This window comes from Rhynchophorus ferrugineus, unplaced genomic scaffold (genome assembly GCF_030347505.1).
Source record: "Rhynchophorus ferrugineus isolate W39M unplaced genomic scaffold, kcgeb_rfMv2 rfM9, whole genome shotgun sequence".
Taxonomy (NCBI): domain Eukaryota; kingdom Metazoa; phylum Arthropoda; class Insecta; order Coleoptera; family Curculionidae; genus Rhynchophorus; species Rhynchophorus ferrugineus.
The window spans coordinates 17,724,066-17,742,486 of record NW_027472588.1 but is presented as its reverse complement, the minus strand read 5'-3'; the positions used below and the strand labels follow the sequence as shown (position 1 = coordinate 17,742,486).

The 18,421-nt window shown below is 29.6% G+C and overlaps 1 protein-coding gene across 1 annotated transcript in view; it reads left to right on the top strand.

Moving 5' to 3' along the window:
* The first annotated feature begins 4,653 nt into the window (after positions 1-4,653).
* The window catches only part of LOC143202112 (uncharacterized), a 506,901-nt gene continuing 493,133 nt past the window's right edge, over positions 4,654-18,421 (top strand). The window contains exon 1 of the mRNA XM_076413396.1: positions 4,654-4,781. Coding sequence (XP_076269511.1) covers positions 4,707-4,781 — 75 coding nt within the window. The 5' untranslated portion in view covers positions 4,654-4,706. The remainder of the gene's footprint in view (positions 4,782-18,421) is intronic.

Sequence of the window (18,421 nt, the reverse complement as noted above, 5' to 3'; positions counted from 1 at the left end):
AGACGTAATTTAGCTGAAAAATGTAATGGCTATATTTCGCGATATATAATATACTTATCAGCCTGTTCTATTTTACGAGAAAACTCCCGACACAAAGACGTTATACCACTGGCTAACGAACTGTGCGAATTACATTAGTTCACTTCATTTCCTTTATTGTGCCACTATTTTAAAGAACGCTTCGTAGAGGACGGCCGAATAAAATGGAGATATTTCTGTTATGATGACGTTGCGTAAAAAGCGTTCGACCTAATTCATATTTTATGTCTATGGAATATATATATATATATACAGAACATATAAATACAGAAAAGAAATAATAAGTTATTACTTCTTTATTATTACTTAGTATAATGGTATTTAAGTTTTATAATAAAATAGTTAAAAAATAATAACACTCAGATATAGTAAAGTTAAATATATAGTATTAGTTAAATATATAGTTTGAACGTTGTAGTACTTATATCTGAAATATATATTATCTAAAGACTTATCATGTGCTTCCATCTTACCTTTGTCAAAACATTTTCTGAATATAGCATGTTTAGTTTATTTGTATATAATAAATCCTGGTTGATTTGGGTTTATGTCAATCCATGCAATTTGGAGGAAGCAGTGAGTCCCTCATTATTTCTGCTTCACCTCATAACATATACATACGAAAACTAATATAACCATAAATTAATTGTGAATTCAATAATGCAAGTATATATTTGTATAGGTAATCTAAATATTCAGTTTCCCTAGCTTGTCGAATTTATAAGACGGCTAACAAAAAGCATTATATAATTGTCCCCATAACTTTTATACAGAAATTAATATATTTTGCTCATGAGATAATGTTGCCCTTAAAATAAAATACTGAACTTAGGGTTCGCGTTGAATAATTTTTTTTTATCCAAAAGAGGTAATAGTTTATGTTGGAAAACTGACACATTGATAGCAGTGTTACAACTTCTAAAAAATACCGAAAAATACATATTGAGAATGCTGATCTATTTGATTGACTGCATTTAACATTTCTATCATTCTTTAGTCGTATTTATCGTATTTACTCTGTAGCTACCGTGTAGCATATACTGTTAAAGTGTTTTTTTAGTGATTAATCTTCCATGATTTTTTTTCTTTAATGAATTTATTAAACTCACAGCAAAATCTAAACTTTCCGAGAATGATAAATATACACAATTTAAATATATACACATACGAATAATTTTATGATATTACATTCTATTACAATTAAAATTACCATCATATTAGAAATAAAGATTTTTTTGTTTGACGGCAAAACTTTCCAAAAACATCAAAACAATTTGTTTCCTCGCAGTCATATCCGTGAGTTTATCTTAGTGCAATTAGCATGCGTAACACCCGCCAATACTAGCTACCAATATTTTCCTATATTAATGGAGTCTCGCGATAAATCTGAAAGCTTATTTTAAATGAATCAATAACTGTAATTATTTAGGTCTCTCTTGAAGGTAAATTTAATCAATATATCAATAAATTTAATCGTTATATTATGTCACTTTCTTCAGGATTGGTAGTTTTCTTCAAAGAAAGGGTTAGTGGAAAGGGTATTGTGTGATGCTAATTGTGTACCATAATGTGTTTGTTTTTGTAGATGTGATTGTTGATTGGTTTACCATATATTTGATTTACACTCCTTCTGGGGCATTAGCAATTTTTAAGACTATTCAGGCGATTATCAACAGACTAGGTATACTTGTTTATATTCAATGAACATTATCAATAAGAAACAACTTTTTAAATTAAAAATTATAAGAAGAATATAAGGCAATTGTGTAGTTAAATAATAATATTAATAACAAATAAAAAATAATATATGATTGTAAGTTTTATGAAAATAAAATTAGTTTGTGGAAAGTACAATTGATATTAAATATAGGGAAGGAATTCCCAGTGGAGAGGGCTTTATATACGGATAGAGGGTATGTCATACAGTGTATGTAGATAGTAGCTAGTATTTAATTTGCTCTTTATATGTATTTTACGTAAGATAGGCAGCTGGGGGAAGAAACTGTTAGGAAGGAATAGAGTTACTAATATGCTCGAGGAAACTTCATTCTGGATATGATAGATTGATTCACAGATTCTTTAAATTCTAATAAACATAATGACATTTTAAAATAAAATAGATATGCTGATACAAATTAATATTTTAACCAGATCGCTCAAATCAATGGTATTGGTAGAAAGTCTGCCAGTGTTCAATTGGAATTTTTGATTTATTTGTAATTAATTAAGGTCAAATTATAATTCAATAACGTGTAAATTAATTTCGAAAATTTTTGCACTCGGTTTATACTTGATAGTTATTAATGAGTGTGATATTTTCAAGTGTTATCAAAATAATTTGGCAAAGTGTAAAATGTTTTATTTAATTATCTCAACAATAACACTCGAAATAGATAGCATACGATTTTTATCTAAGTTACTTTGCAATATTAGGGACCCCACATGAAGATGTTTTTATTGTTATCAGTTCAAATGCTTTAAACACCATTTAAAGCGGATGTTATCCATTAGCATTGTTCAAAATATTTATAAAATTGTATGTATACGAGGTTGAATGTTTTTGTTTATTTTCTACAGTCTCTACGTAGTAACTGAATTATTATGCAATGTTTGTTATGAAAAAGAACCAAACATTATATGATATAATTATTAATGATTTTTTCTTCAAGTCAAAAATTTGATTTAACGAGAAATATTATCGCGATCTTTTATACTTCCTAAAGTATCGGACATAAAATTTCAAAATACTCAAAAAGACATATGAGTTACATAATATTATGGAGTTACATTACGTAGTATAATTTTTGATGGGAACCTGATACATTTTATATAACTGGTAGTGTTCTCGTTCTGGTGCTGACGTTTTTTTTGTTATGAATTGTGTTATTAGTTTTAAAAATGTTTTAAATAAAACAAATTACAATTCTGCTAGATGAATAAATATAATAAGAGCTTAACTTGTGCTAAGAGTCATCAAAACAGCTCTTACTAAAATAGAACACATTGAAAGAATTGAAGAATTGATTGAAGTGTCGTCATATATGTGTTGACTAAACTCAGCTTAAACCAAAATTATGAGACTTAAAAACTTTTTTATTGTTTTGTTTATATCTTGTTGCCGTTTTATTATGATTTCCTAGAAAGTAGTAAGATAGTGACTGTGCAACGTTACAGCTTTACCATATTAAGACTATTTGATACCCTGAGTAATCCACGCTCATGGTACTCGTAAGTAAACTAGTATCGGTCTTTAAAACGCATGATTCGCGTAAAAAACTGATTTAAATTAAAAATTGTATATTCTCTCTCATTTGATATTTTAATTTCAAATTTGGTCCAATGTGATTATTTGAATTTGATTGGACCTATATAACACATTTAGTGAATACATAATTTCAAATGTTGGACAATGTGAGTAAATTGTTATATAAGTTTATTGCTCTAAATCCTGCAAGTTTCTTTTGTTACGGTATTCACCTGTTATGCCACTCTTTGTATAAAATAAACTTATGCATAATTTGGAAATATTAAGCCATAAACGTAATACATGACAATATTTCGACTAAATATTGATTTATAGCAAATAACTTCATCGAAGCGAGTGTCTGGCGATTATACTTCGTCGCAGAAAAACTTGCCACCTTTGATTCATATGTTATGTTTAAATGAGACCATGAGAATATTGATTGACGTTAATTTTAATTCAAGGTTACTAGGTTTAATTAATTGAGCAAATGTGTGAGTCATATTTATTGTTTTTATATGGAATTGATTCGAATTTATTGAATATATTAAAGCTGACATTACTAAATATATTAAAAGAAAAGTTATTTATATAATTAAAATATTGGTCGTTTAATTAAAAAGAAATTATGCTTATACGATGGTTGAGAAATTTATGGTGAAAATACAGAGGATGGACAAAATAATATTAAAAGCTGATATATACACAAAACTTATTTATTAGTAAAGTGTTAAGTCGCCATTTGCTTGTAAAACATCTGCAATTCTTCGCGGAATGGATTCGTAGAGTATCTGAATAGCGCCCGACGAAATATTTCCCCCATTTTGGAAGCAGTCAGTCTGGATGGTATGATTTTTTTATGGTTCTCCATACATAAACCCCAATTGTAGAAAAATTGTTGATAATTATTCATCGGGGATGACTGTTTACGGAATTTTATAATTTTGTTCCTATTGTTGAAACAAAACAGTTATTCAACAAACTTTATAAAGTAATTTTAAATAATGTACAAAATAATGTACATTTAATACAGTATAAATAAATTTAATAAGACACATACGAATTTCATGTAACAAATTCGTAATAATGAGTTGATTTCATGAATATTCTCTTTTAGTTAATACATAAGTTTTGAGCTAGTTTCCCATTTTTCCGTTCATAAAACAAACGCCTGTAAAATCAATACACTCCTCCATCTATAGGCAGAAATGGGAACTAAAATACAGGGTTCTCTCAACTTATCTATGCCAGTTTTATCCTAACTTTTACGGACCACCGTCTAGGGGAGCTGGAGTTCCTGTTGCAGTTACACAGTTTGTCTAACACAGAGCAAATGCGCCAACCTTTATAAGTGGCCTTATTTACCGTTCTAGAGAAACGCGGATTCAGTATAACGCGCGACACGATCTGGTGAACTGTTACCATGAGCGTCCTCAATCCGTCAATAATGTTCGTCATCGCTGTCGCTGTTTTCTTTGGAGTCGTTCAGTCTAGAGCGGTGAGACAATTTTTTTGGCATGATTTTTTCAGTTAGATATACAAGAAAATAAAATTCGGAACTGTAATATTATAATTTATTGACATTTTTGCATTGTAGAAAGTTTTGCGTGTTTGTGTAAGATCATTCATAATTTAAAAAGTTACGATGACCTGTTCATAATACTATGTTATTATATAATTGTATGGTTTGAAATATTTAATGTTTTCTCAATCAACCTTTTTATTCTAACGAATCTTTGATCCGTGTAAATTTTTTAAATATTTATATCGTTAATATAATCAACTTGTATATACACGTATATCATCATCAATATAAAATTTTAATGTTAGTACCTGTTTTATGATAATACTATGAAAACCTCTTATAAAAATATTATTTTATTATCTAGTATATGGTATCATAGAGTCAACAAAAAATTATTTATTTAAATATATGTGAGTGAGTGTATCTTATATTAATTTTTTATTTATCGCTAGTTTAGATAAGATCGTTCATAATTCAAAAAGTTACTTAACCCTGTTCGTAATAACTATATTAGGTGATTTTTTATTAATATTTTAATTCCAATGTTTTTTACTATGTATAAACTTGTTTCAATATTGGTTTGGCTGATATAGTACATTCGATTAACACGTTATATCATGATCAATAAAAAATTTTATGTTTAGTGTTTGAGTAAGATCGTTCATAACTTAAAAAGTTATGATAACTAGGTTACTAAATAATTATATGTTTTAAAATATTTACTGCTTGTTCTTAATATTTTTTCTTAACATCTCAACAATACATTTGGCCTTTAAGTTAGGTTTGAGTAAGATCGTTCATAACATAAGGAGTTACGATTCACCGTTCATAATTACTAGGTTATTTTAAAATTATATGGTTTAAAATATTTAGTGATTTTTCTTAACATTTTTATTCTAATGAATTTTTACAATGTACAAATTTGTTTCAATACTTATTTGGCTTATATTATCGTCTCTAATAATATGTTATCATCATTAATATCACATTATATGATTAGTGTCTTATGTGTTTTATGATGATACTATGAAATTATTATTTTATTATCTAGGGTTAAAGTATTATGTAGTATCAGAAAGTTTACAAAAAAGCTTATTAATAAATCAGGTGTTTATATTTATACGAATGAAATCAACGTCATTTATATTATTTTTATTATTTAAAATTGGCGTGTTTGGGTAAGATCGTTCATTATTTAAGTTTTACGATAACTTCTTCATAATAACTAAGTTATATAGTATACAATATTATACTATATTAACATATTACTATCAATATAGTATAATATTAATATATACTATATTGGCTATATTATATTGTTTAAAATATTTAGTGCTTTTTCTTAATATTTTTATTATAAATTTTATGTATAGTCTCTGTTGTATGATGTTACTTTGAAGACAATATTTAATTATCTAGAGTTAATGTACCAGAAAGTTTCGAAAAAATTCACAACAAATTACGTTAACAAATTACGTATTTAAATATATATGAATAAAATGAACGTTAACTTATATTCATTTTTTTATTTATTTAGTAGATATTGTAATATTTTACGATGTATTCCGAATATATATTAAAATGATTTCTAATTTACATGAAATTTCTTTTATGTAAATCGCAATTTTATCATATAAATATGTTTTGTTGTCGACTTTTTTTCACACGTGAACATTTTTACGAAAGTGCTTTAATATATTTCCGACGCTCCGCTTTTATTTACTGAGTAGTGAAAAGTTCAAAGTTTAAATTATTAACGGTTATTGATTTTCAAGGATAAAGAATGATTATTTTTGTTGAAATTTACGAGATATTTATATAATAATTACAGGGGCTTCAAAACGTACTAAATTATTTGCATTATATTATCCTGCGATATCAGAACGATGGATGATTTAATTGTTTTGGCATTTCTTTATTTAATTTCTGACGCGTACTAGATATAGATGGAAATATGATTGAAAAATATAGCATGAATTCTTCTTATGTAATATGAATTAATTAAAATAAATAAATTTTTAAACATAGAATGTTTTTAAATTATGTTGTTGCTGTTGGTAATAAAATAATTTTAATATTTAAAAACCAAATTAATATAGAGTTTGTGTTAATATTTTTTAAAGTTCAATAAATTTTCGAAACAAATATAAAATTAATTTCTAATTATTTTTTCTAGTATTATCATTAGTGCTTTTGATATAAAAATATCAGGCTGAAATACAATTTCTAAATTTGTTCCCTGTTAACTAATGAGTTTTGCAACTTTTTTCGGACGAAGACAAATAGTTTACTTCATGAGAGAAAAACGTGGCACGTCAAAGCAAGATAATATATTTTTAAAAAGTGCTTTTAAACTTTTTTCAAAATAATTCGAATTTCATACCATAATACTTGGTTTACGAATTATTGAATTATTTAGGCATAATTCCTACCAGTGTGATTTAAAATTTATATATTTTTCACTTATATTTATGTACTCTCTTATGCGATGAATGAAATATAGAGTAATACATGAAATAAATTGTTTAAAATGGGAAATATAATTGTAAAAATATGGAAATATTTACAAATTGCTATCAAGTATTATTTATATAAATTCCAAGCTTTTATATCATGTATAAATTTATTCAGCATTGCTCATAAATACTGAAATTGTGATATTATATCTTTAATTTTCAAAATTGCACGTATCTTTTTAGTATTCGAAATAGTCGTTGAATACAATGCGAATAACTTCTTTTTGTTTAAATCTCTTCAATTGATAAAAATTCGACGGAGCTAAGAGTGTTTGCAGAATGTGATGAAATTATGTTGAAGAATTTTTGCTGTATCGTGAAGATAACCCAAGAGTTACCAGCTCACAACTTCAGCAGCCTGTTAAAATTATGAGCATTACATGACATGACTGAGCAGTCTATTATGGTGGACATCTCTGTACCGAACGATGGATGGTGGATGATTAGGAAGACGCTTAAATTATGTCCAAGATCAACGGAACGAGGTTTTGAGTTCTTCATTTCTCTTTTTATCGTGTTATTCCACATGTGTTTAATATCTGGTTAACTGCTGCTTTCAGATTAATAAACCTGGACATATCCCAAGGTTATTATAGCAGTTTAGCTGGTGGCAGGAATGCTCCTTTTAACTTCTTGATTTTTATTAACATTTTAACATTTTTATTAGTATTTATTCCTATATTATATACAACTAAATTAAAATCAAACACATGTATATAATAGTCTGTTAGTTTTTGATACTTGGTTTGGTAAATATAGTATCTATTGCAAACCTTTCTAATACCTAATTTTTCAAAAATGGCTATTTCATTCTTTTAGTATTTCTTTATTTTACTCCTAAATCGGTAATTATTTTTACTGATCGTCTATGTCGGCGTTTTAGTGACTCTAATAGCCAGAAGAACCAAAGGATATTTATGAGTTCTTAAAGTTTATTTTCGATTAAATAAGGAGGTTTGAAATCACAAACAGTTTACAACGCTCTAAAGCAAAATAAGACAATGATAAGCTATATTAAGGGTTTAGTGTAATCAGAATAGCATCTTATTTTAGAAGACTTCGTTGGTTCATTAATAAGACGTCGTTTCACAGCCTACTAGTTGATTTGGTCAATAGTACTTACTTTCTACATTTTTACTAATGAAGAAATTCTGCAGTTTGGACTGTTTAATAATATAGTAGCAACAATGCAGTACAGTTTGGCTAAGAGAGATCTTTCTGAAAAGAAATATTTGGCCTGTAACTTTTTTTAGAAATATTGCTGTTTGATGTGCAGAATGACATAAAATACATTTTTTGATTATATACAGTGCGTCATTATTAGATAGTTCAATATTTATCTCGAGAGATCTCATATTGAGAGATAAATTTTGTACAAAGTACAAAGGGTTAGATCCTGCGTGATTAATGATATTAAAAAGCAACGATCATAAATCGAATAAATGCTAGCGCAGTGTTGTTAGATTTGAAAAGTCCCCGTAATTAACAAGACGGTTTAAAACTATTTGAGGATAACAACACTATCTACCTAAGGAGAATATTGTTTTCAAAGAAATTAATAATACAATCAAAGTATTATGCCACAGGTCTGAACAATCGGACCATTCTTCTCATGTATTTACTTCTCATAATGTGATTAGTATCAAAGCAGCAGACTGAAAGATAAAATATAATTAATGCAACGCAAAAGTATACGTAACTTACGTAACTCTTCAAGATGTAACAGGACCTGAAACGTTTTTTACTTGTTTATAAATGCACTCTGCTTTCAGATAAGTTAGAGTTAGTAACAAAAGGAATTAATTTCTGTGAATGTGGAACAATATTTACAGTTTACCGGTATTAAGAGTATTTTTAATTGTTTAAGTAACGGCTTTTAAATTCATCCATAGGACCCGATGGACATCCCTCAACAGCAGCCTGATATCGTTGAGACCTTCAATATCCTTGATATCCAGTCTTCATTTCTTTAATATACTGGTGAAATCGTTCAACTTGTTTCTTTATTCACGTCTCCTAAATTCTCCAAAAAGTAGTTGGGGTGGGAATGAAGAAAATTTACTTTTAGTTTTGCTGCGTGTAATTTGCTTCCCGATCATAAAGAAAAAAAGGCATTATTTACACTAAAATTATAACTTCAAAGAACAGGCGGTTATAACGCTTAGTAACGCCACCCTTCACATTATCAAACTGGCAGTAACTGTGTGTTCTTTTGACTGATTTTTTAAATATTCGGTATTAAAAAAAACTGTATGATTACTGTTCGAAAGCTCTTTGTTAAGACTGTGCGTGAATATTGTAAAGATTGTGTACATTATGTAAATGCTATGTTTAATTAGATGGATACATAGCACTTTATGCCCTATTGCTCTTCCCCTGGGCACTCTGTACCGAGAAAGCGGACTGGCATCACATGGTTCTTCTGGCCACCCTATTAGTTGTCATTTACGGAGGGCAACCTATCCAATGATGATTCTCTCATTTAAGAGAAAAATATACACTCAAAATATCACTGAAATTCACCTTTTTCGCAGATTTACGAGGTCAGTATTCTTCTTGGAATATATTGATTTATTTACACCATCGGATATCTTCCAAGGGAATAAAATGTTAACGTATTCCATCTGGTTTTTAGCTTCTGCACTTTCCTTAATGTTATGCAGTTCTAAATATGACTGGTTTTCCAACCAATTTTCATACTCTTCTAGAAATTAGCGAATATAAATGTTCCGAAGTAACGTATGTGTGTTTCGGGTATTTTTTGTTGTCCTATATAAATCTGATATAAATAAATATCATTCAAACAAATACCAAACACAGATATACTAGATGCCTGAATCTCTACAAGCTACAAAAGGAAACTTAAAGTTCGAAACGTTTTCGTCGTTCTTTTGGCGATTTGTTTATTGTTAGGGTTTTTATAATTACCTAAGAATTTATCTTTAACCTCCTTAAAAGCAATCTATTCTTATTTGTAAGAATCCGTCGTGACTGTGATGAATTGTTAGTCAGTCGAAAGATATCTAAGGTCTAGTACGACAAGAAAACCTTCCTTCACTTTCGCTTCTGATAAACCTGGAATCTTCGAAACTTTGTAGACTCTTCAAGTGAATTTGCAAATTGCTCCATGAATACTAAGTTAGTGTGAAGCGATACTAAAATAATATTGTGTAGAGGTAACAATGTTACTTGGTGGACGATTTTTTCACTAACTTAAATTCTGATTTCCTGGAATTTTTTCCATATTATTTCTATTTTCAGCATACCAAATTACATAGAAATCAGTTGCAAATACTCAAACAGGTCTATGTGATCCTTTGTAAGTCGTTAATATCATGAAGACTCATCAAGTAATGTTTAATATAAAACATATTACCAATACCTAATATATCTTATTTCGTTATGAATGTAATGTGATTTATTCGATGAATACATTTCAGTATAGTGCTGTCATCAACTCAGAACACAAAAAAACCGAAATCGTCGAAGCAATAAAATAAAGTTCATAAATTTAGTTTGATAATATTTCAGCGTGAACGTTCGTACGTTTTATTTGCGTCCTATAAAAAACGGTTCCTTTCATTGCGACGCTTAAAATTAACGACCGGCATATTCGTCATGCTTATACCTTTCCAATTCTCGTCTTCGGAAATTGCGTCATTTTATACTCGGGTCCCGGGACCTCGTAGATATAATGACGGAGAATCCGCACTTATATTTACCTGCTATGCAAATACATTTTCTTTATTAAACGCAATATATTTCGAGGTTATCTTTTGTCGCTGGAACAAAAGATATTAAAACAACTGTTTATCAAATCGCTTCCTCTTTTTTCCTTCTTATGATCTTGAACAGAAGAACTATGGATGTATTTCTTGCTGTTGTATTACTAGCATCTATATATTATGTAGGATATTAATATATTTTGTAGGAGCTAATTTTTGCCATGATTTTCTTTATATTTATAGTAGCTGCAAAAGTTATTATTAGGGAGTTTCGGATCATATCCATATCGATCATTCGACTTTTCTGGACCAGTAAGCTACCGGAGTCGGTTTAGTACTTGCAATACTCTTCGCCTTGGTCGCAATTGTCGGGTTCTGCCCAACCTTGAACTGAATCTTATTTTTGTTGCTTTGCATTACAGTCAAATAGAGTATAAAATCCTACTCAGTAGGTTCAGTAGCCAGGCTTAGTAGGATCTAAAGTGTTTTTTTCTTTGTTTGTTGGTCAGGTTAGCCGGTCAACTGTAGTGGAGCAGGAAAACCTGCCATTGTCTAGCTAATAGCCTAGCTGTGATCCCACAAATATAGATTTATATACGAAGGGGTAGTGTTGTACAAGACAAATTAGAAAGCGGCAGTCGTGCAGAAGTCACTGCTGTACTAAGACAAGAGAGCTTCAACCGTGGTGGTCAACAGCCCAGTATTCCGATCAGATCGTATATGAGTTAATTCTCTGAAGTGCTGAAGTTAGCTTGTGTTGAGGGAAAGCGTTTAGGGATATAAAAGTTGTCTTTAGGAACATCAGTTTATTTGCATATTTGGATATTTCTGACTTACCATGAAGCATTTAGAATTCTTTTAAGAAGCTTATTTTAAAACACTTGAAGCCATTTCACCTGATTCGTAGAAGACGGAGAAACGTATTGACATTGACATAAGATTGATAGTCTGCAAGTTTTGCAGGCAAGAGGAGATATCTTAGATTAGCTAGTCTGGACTTTCTGAGGGTTTGTAGGTTCCAGAATTTCAACCATTTGACGGGTGATTGGGCTGCTTTTGAAGATGTCATTGGATTGTATCTTGAAATGTTGAACTAGTGTAGAAAGCGTTAATGGTTTTCCTCTTGAATTTCTCTTGATCTGCATCTGGAACGATCAGGCCATTAGGAAGGATTTGATGAGGTTTGAGTCGTTGTACAAAACCTCAAAAGCTTTGGTTAAGTCCTCCTAAATTGACATACCAAGATCATACTTAAAAGTACATATTAACTACATAAACCCTAGTTGGTAAAAAGAGGAAATATGAGACAAATAATTAAACCACAGGGTAATGACATTCTGGTGGGGTTATGTCTGAAGGAGAATAGTGTGTCATTCTAGCCCATTTAGTCACTATGCTAGTTCAATAATTTTTCAATAATCATTTAGCTATATTTATTTTAAATTTTAGTGTATATAAGTATAAGTGAATAATTAATTTTGCCAACTCGTTATAGTGGATAGATTTGTAGGTTTGCTTGTCCATTAGATAACTATGTGGCTATAAGTCGGCATTGCTATAAAATATGCTGTTAAGGACGGATACATTTTACAGTGATGAAATGTGTTAGTTCCACTTATTACATAATTATTACTAACATTTTAGAAAATACGATTTTCATCTTTGGAGTTCAATATCTCATAATTTTTATAAGCTATCATCAAAAGATCATTTCTGCGAATTTTCCGATTTTACCTAAGTATTTTCTAAATCTAAATCAATAAAATCAAAATAAATCTTCCTAAAAAATTCAAAATAGACACATTTTATACGAGAGATCCTTTATGATTAACTATTTTATTAAATATTTCATTGCTCATAATTTGTTCTTCTTTAACAAGAAAGTACATATTACACTATTTTTAATATTATTATTCATAAAATATTATTATTATTTTCTGTATGTAGTTTCACGTTATTTTTCACTCTCCTTATATTAACAATTTTAGTAGGATGGTAATTTTGAATCAAATATAAAAAAAATCTTTGTTTGTGGATTTAAATTGTTCAACAAGTTTGGGGCTCTTTGTTATTTAAAGCATATTTACTTCAGAACAAACTGTAAAAATAGATTAATCACAGTCATCAAAGCCTGAACACTTTGTCCGTGACCGGAAAACGTACTTATACAAACTTGTCAAATTTGTCAATTTCATAGTGAAAAAATGTATAATCTCGTTAAGAATTATGGAGAATTTGTGAATCGGTGCTATATCTAATTCAGAATAAGTCATTGGTGGAAATCGGGGATATGGTGAAATATCCCATTTGAACTTATTTCTACGCTAAGTACTTATTGGATCTTCAGTTAACAAACAATATCTCATTTAGCAATATGAGCAGTAATTTGATTGAATTACTATATTATGAATTGTTGCATCTACTTTATTCGTCAGATTTAGACCTATTTCACTTTTTATCTAGTTTTCATGTCCCAAAAAATTTGTGCGCTTGTGATATGATATCCGAGTGAAGAGTTACTAATAATATCTATTCTCATATTAAAATAATTGACTTATAATTAATTTGTAATATATTTGAAACCATAATATCCAATGGCAAAATTTACTAGTGAAACATACTAGTATTATAGGATATATAAGGGACATTAAAATAATATTATACAATATTTTATAATTATATAATAAAAAATGCAATTTTGACCATTGTCGTCAAGCATTGTATGTTTACCTTGTTTGGCCATAAGTTCAAATAGTTCATCGTTATTTTTCGTGTTTTCCGGGCCAATATATGCGTTATAGTAATTTTTTGCCACCTCCCAGTCAATCCGATTGGATTAAATATGTTATGATAGGGAAGAAAGTTTAATACTCTGTGAATATATATTTTCACAATCTTATTTTTATATAATAGTAAATTAGATAAAATACGAATACTTAGTTCACAATTTGGAACAGTTCCCTCTGAAAGTTTGGCATATTTCTGCATATTTTGAGAATACTTTTCGATAACACAATACCAAAAAGGTACTAACTTTTTTCAAACTTTTCATTTATTTGAAAGAGATTTAGGAAGATTTATTTGGAGCCAACACCAATGTGATCTTGATTCGTCACTAGCTTCGAATATGGACAATTTCTCCTTGATGAATCTAATATTATGTTGTTCTTAATTTTTTGAGAAAATTTTCCCACAGGGTCTATACTATCTTAATATTCACTACAGTTACAATACGCGAAAAATATCTCTAATACTCGTAGAAAGCTCAGGAGCTCAGCATTTAAAAGTATCAAACATCCCTAAAGTATTTTACTGGAAAAAGAGCCACCATTCGTTCCTGTTCGAAGTAGCTGATGAGATCTATTTCTGACTCTGATTATTTATTGTCTTTACCATTTTCAGAGTAATCACAAAATTTAAAACATTGCGATTTTAAATTTAACAAAACAAACAGAACGCCAAAACAACGTTTATTGCTTTATATCCTCTAATTATTCTCACTAAAGTTTTGAAGAATTTTGAAGGCATTTAATAACATTAATAACTAAGCGTTGTATCTCTTTTTAACTGGAATAATGTGAGAAGCAAAGATACGGTCTAATTATAAAACATATTTAAACCTGCAATAAGCAATAAAATCGACGTCATGATAACGTAATTCACTGCTATTGTGGATGTATTATAGTTTCTAATTGTTTCTTATTTTCTCTGTTTATATTAATTATTTTAAGTAAGATTTTAATTTTTAATCAATTGTCAATTAATTTATTAATTTTACTTAATTAGTTTATCCAAGTCCATATTGAAAATATGCTTCCTCTTTTTTATGAAAAAAGTTAAATGGTGATTTGTGCCATATCTTCTATAAGAAGCAGCTTGGGGAAAAGAGCGGATATGGCAAAATATCCAATTTGAACTAATTTGTACTCTTAAAATTTATCGAGTCTCCAGATAACAGACAGGAATTTAACAGAAGCTCTAAAAATCTCATTAGGCAATGTTTCTTTTTATTTGCTTATTATTAAAACTACTCTCCCAGACCAACCACTGCTAGCAATTACCATTATAATCCACACTTTATAGTCTATCCAGAGACAATCTATGGTTTGAAACGCTCTTAAGTTTTCATGGACGAGCAACCTGGTTTCGTATTTCCCAGCGAACCTTTTAAGAAAAGAAAGAAATCCTTGACTATAAGTGGGTTTCGATGAAAATCTTTATTGCGTAGATATCAAAGTGTGTCCACTGCGTTATGAAATACCTTGTTCTAATACCTGACTATTATTCACATTTCTATCCCTCATACAACTCCATAGCTCTATACCATATAGCCATATTGGTTGAAACAACTGTTGTTGTTGTTGTGAATTGGCATTTTTAATTTTCTTCCAAGGAGCCGATATACCTAATATAAATTTTAATTGGAGTTTGGTTCATTTCTGTTTAACATGCACTTTCAATTTCAATTTCACCTCTAGTGTCATGCCTAGATATTTAGCATTATTTACATATGGTACTATATCACCATTCCATTTCAAGACTGATGGGTTGTTTAGCTGCAACTTTCTACAAATATGCACTTTCCATTTCAATTTCACCTCTAGTGTCTTGCCTAGATATTTAGCACTATTTACATATGGTACTATATCACCATTCCATTTCAAGACTGATGGGTTGTTTAGCCTCTTGTTGGTAAATAGGAACAGACTTTAGCTCATGTAATTTTATGCTGCATTTTTTGGTTCAGTCTAATAGGTTGTATATAGTTGCTTGTAGCCTGTATTGGGAAATGTGAGCAGTAATTTGGTCGAACCTTAAGGATTTATTTCTAAAAGTCAATAACAAATTCAATGGACTTCTAGTTTTAAAAAAACTAAATAAATTAGGAATTGTTACAACCATTCTCATTCGTCAGATTTAGCTCTATTTGATCTTAGATAGTTTTCACATCTCAAAAAATACATGATATGATATTGGAACAAAAAGTTATTAGCAGCCGTATCGACTCTCACTTCAAAATTATTATGTTGCAAATTATTAGTCATATTAAGAGTAGTTGAACTGTCTATCATTATACAATAGATAATGGAAAGGAAACGATATTTAATAAGTAGAAACAAATTAATGTTATAAAACTCAAGTATCAATATGCTTTTGTTGGCTAAACTTTTTTAATGAAATTTCAAGTAAATTCTTCCTTTTCGTTGATACAGTAATTTTTTGTAAGGAACACAAAACGAAAGAAAATTAAAACAAACCCGTATCTGGCATGTATCCAGACCGGGCTTAAAAATTAAATAAACTTCTTGTCTCGGGAATATAGCATTGACGAGAAATCTTTCCCGAGATCGGGAAAAGATATTTCCAGGAAAATCATTATTAAAGTGCCGACGTTCTAGACAATCTACAACTTTGAGAAGGAACCCCGGTAATATTATCCCAATAAAACTTTTCTCATTTATTTTCCAATCCGGCGTTAGTTTTCCGTGTAGGTGTAAGAGTGTCTTTGTCAGTGGCTGACCTGAAAGTTTTCGGTGGCGGTCCGGAAGTAGAATCGCTTTTTTTTCCTCATTCGTTTTTGTGCACTGTATATCAGTTAATGGAAACCGAAATAGTTTTGTTTTTCTTTAGGAACGTTTATTTTATTAACTTAATTGTTAAATTAATTTGAAATTTATACTTCATACAGTATTCATTCATTATTTTATATACAGCGCCCTGCTCTTATATTTTTCTTTTTATTCCATATCTGTATCTAGGCCATTAGTTTACTTTTTGATTTTGAGCAAGAGATGAAACTAGTTGCCGTTGGACCGAGCCACATCCGGATAATGTGTGGGACCAAACTTTTTATTGTTTCAGATAATGTTTTAATTGGATTTGTGTTGACAAGTTACTATCAAAGGGTCCTTTCGTTGTATTCTTGTGGTTAATTTTTCTTGAATGTATGATTCAAGGGCATCAGTTATAGTAGCTAGCGGTCCTGTTATTTGATTTTAGTAACTCATAGTAGATTTTACTTTTCTAATTCACTCTAGTACATATTGTGATATTGTATCTGTATATATTTCGCTTAGTTGTTGACTGATTTTAATCTATAATTTATTTGTTTTGTTTTGATAAATTTTTCATCATCGGCAATAATCCGAAACAAAATCGTTTTTTAAATTAAAATCACCTTTTAATGTTTCTGAGCTTCAATTTACAAGGGAAATATTACGAGGCTTTTCTTCTTTATTTTCAATGATTAATGAGAGCCTTTAGTGACTACTTCACCGAACTTTTCATTAATGAACGTTGTCACATTTTTTTTAGCGTTTGAAATGAAAATTATCATACTAAATATACAAATATTATATAGGAGTTCGAAAAATAATATGAATACCTCACATATAAACAATATTTATACATTATGAAGTGTTGATTCTTATTTTTAACTTTATAATAGGTGCAATTCTTCGTAGAATAGATTCGTAGAGTATCTGAATGGTGTCCAATGGAAAAATGCTCCAAAACTCTTGTGATAACCAGGGAAGATATTTGATACTCTTCTAACATGGACTGAACCTTTTTGGCTATATGTTAAGGTGCATTATCATATTGGAATGGCAGTGTTTGGCAGCAATATGCGAGTTGTAGTAAGAACTTTATCATCGAAGGTATCGGTATGTTCATTGGCAGTAATCCGGCCGGTGATGGGAATGAGAAAACCAGTTGAATACCATGATATTTCCATCCAAAACATAATGAAACCTTGACTGTAAGAAGCAGACTGTCCGGAGTATAATTTACTTTTGGGGTTCTCCATGTATAAACCCGGTAGTTTGTAGGAAAAAATGTAAACGGTGATTTATCGGACCATACCACATTAATCTTGAAACATCCAAGATTTCGTTATAAGGATTTTCGAAGCTCTTCCATAAATGTTAGCGATGTAGAGCCCCTGTTGTACTGTTATAGTCGAGACAGTATTACTCAAGTGAGCGTCGAGTTCTGGTGTCACTTTTGCTTCGGTGGTTTTATGTTATCCAGTATCCTTTTTAATGACCGTAAAGTTTTGCCATGTTTTGTATATGTTGTCATTACAGACTGCTTTCACATAGTTTCAATTTCTTTTCATATATTTTCCGTAAATAAATTTCCCCATAATTTTTCTCTAAGAGTTTATTTTGCCTTTAGGATTGGCTTCCCGACTTTCATTTTATAGACCATACTTCTGTTCAAGAATTTTGCTGAATTGTTGATTTGTACATTTTCATTACAGTGCTTCTTAATAAAGCGTTCAATATTAATACACTTGTCATAAAATTTGCTAAAAAAACTAGATACGATGGCTTTCAACAACACTTCTCTCGTATTAAAATAGTCTATG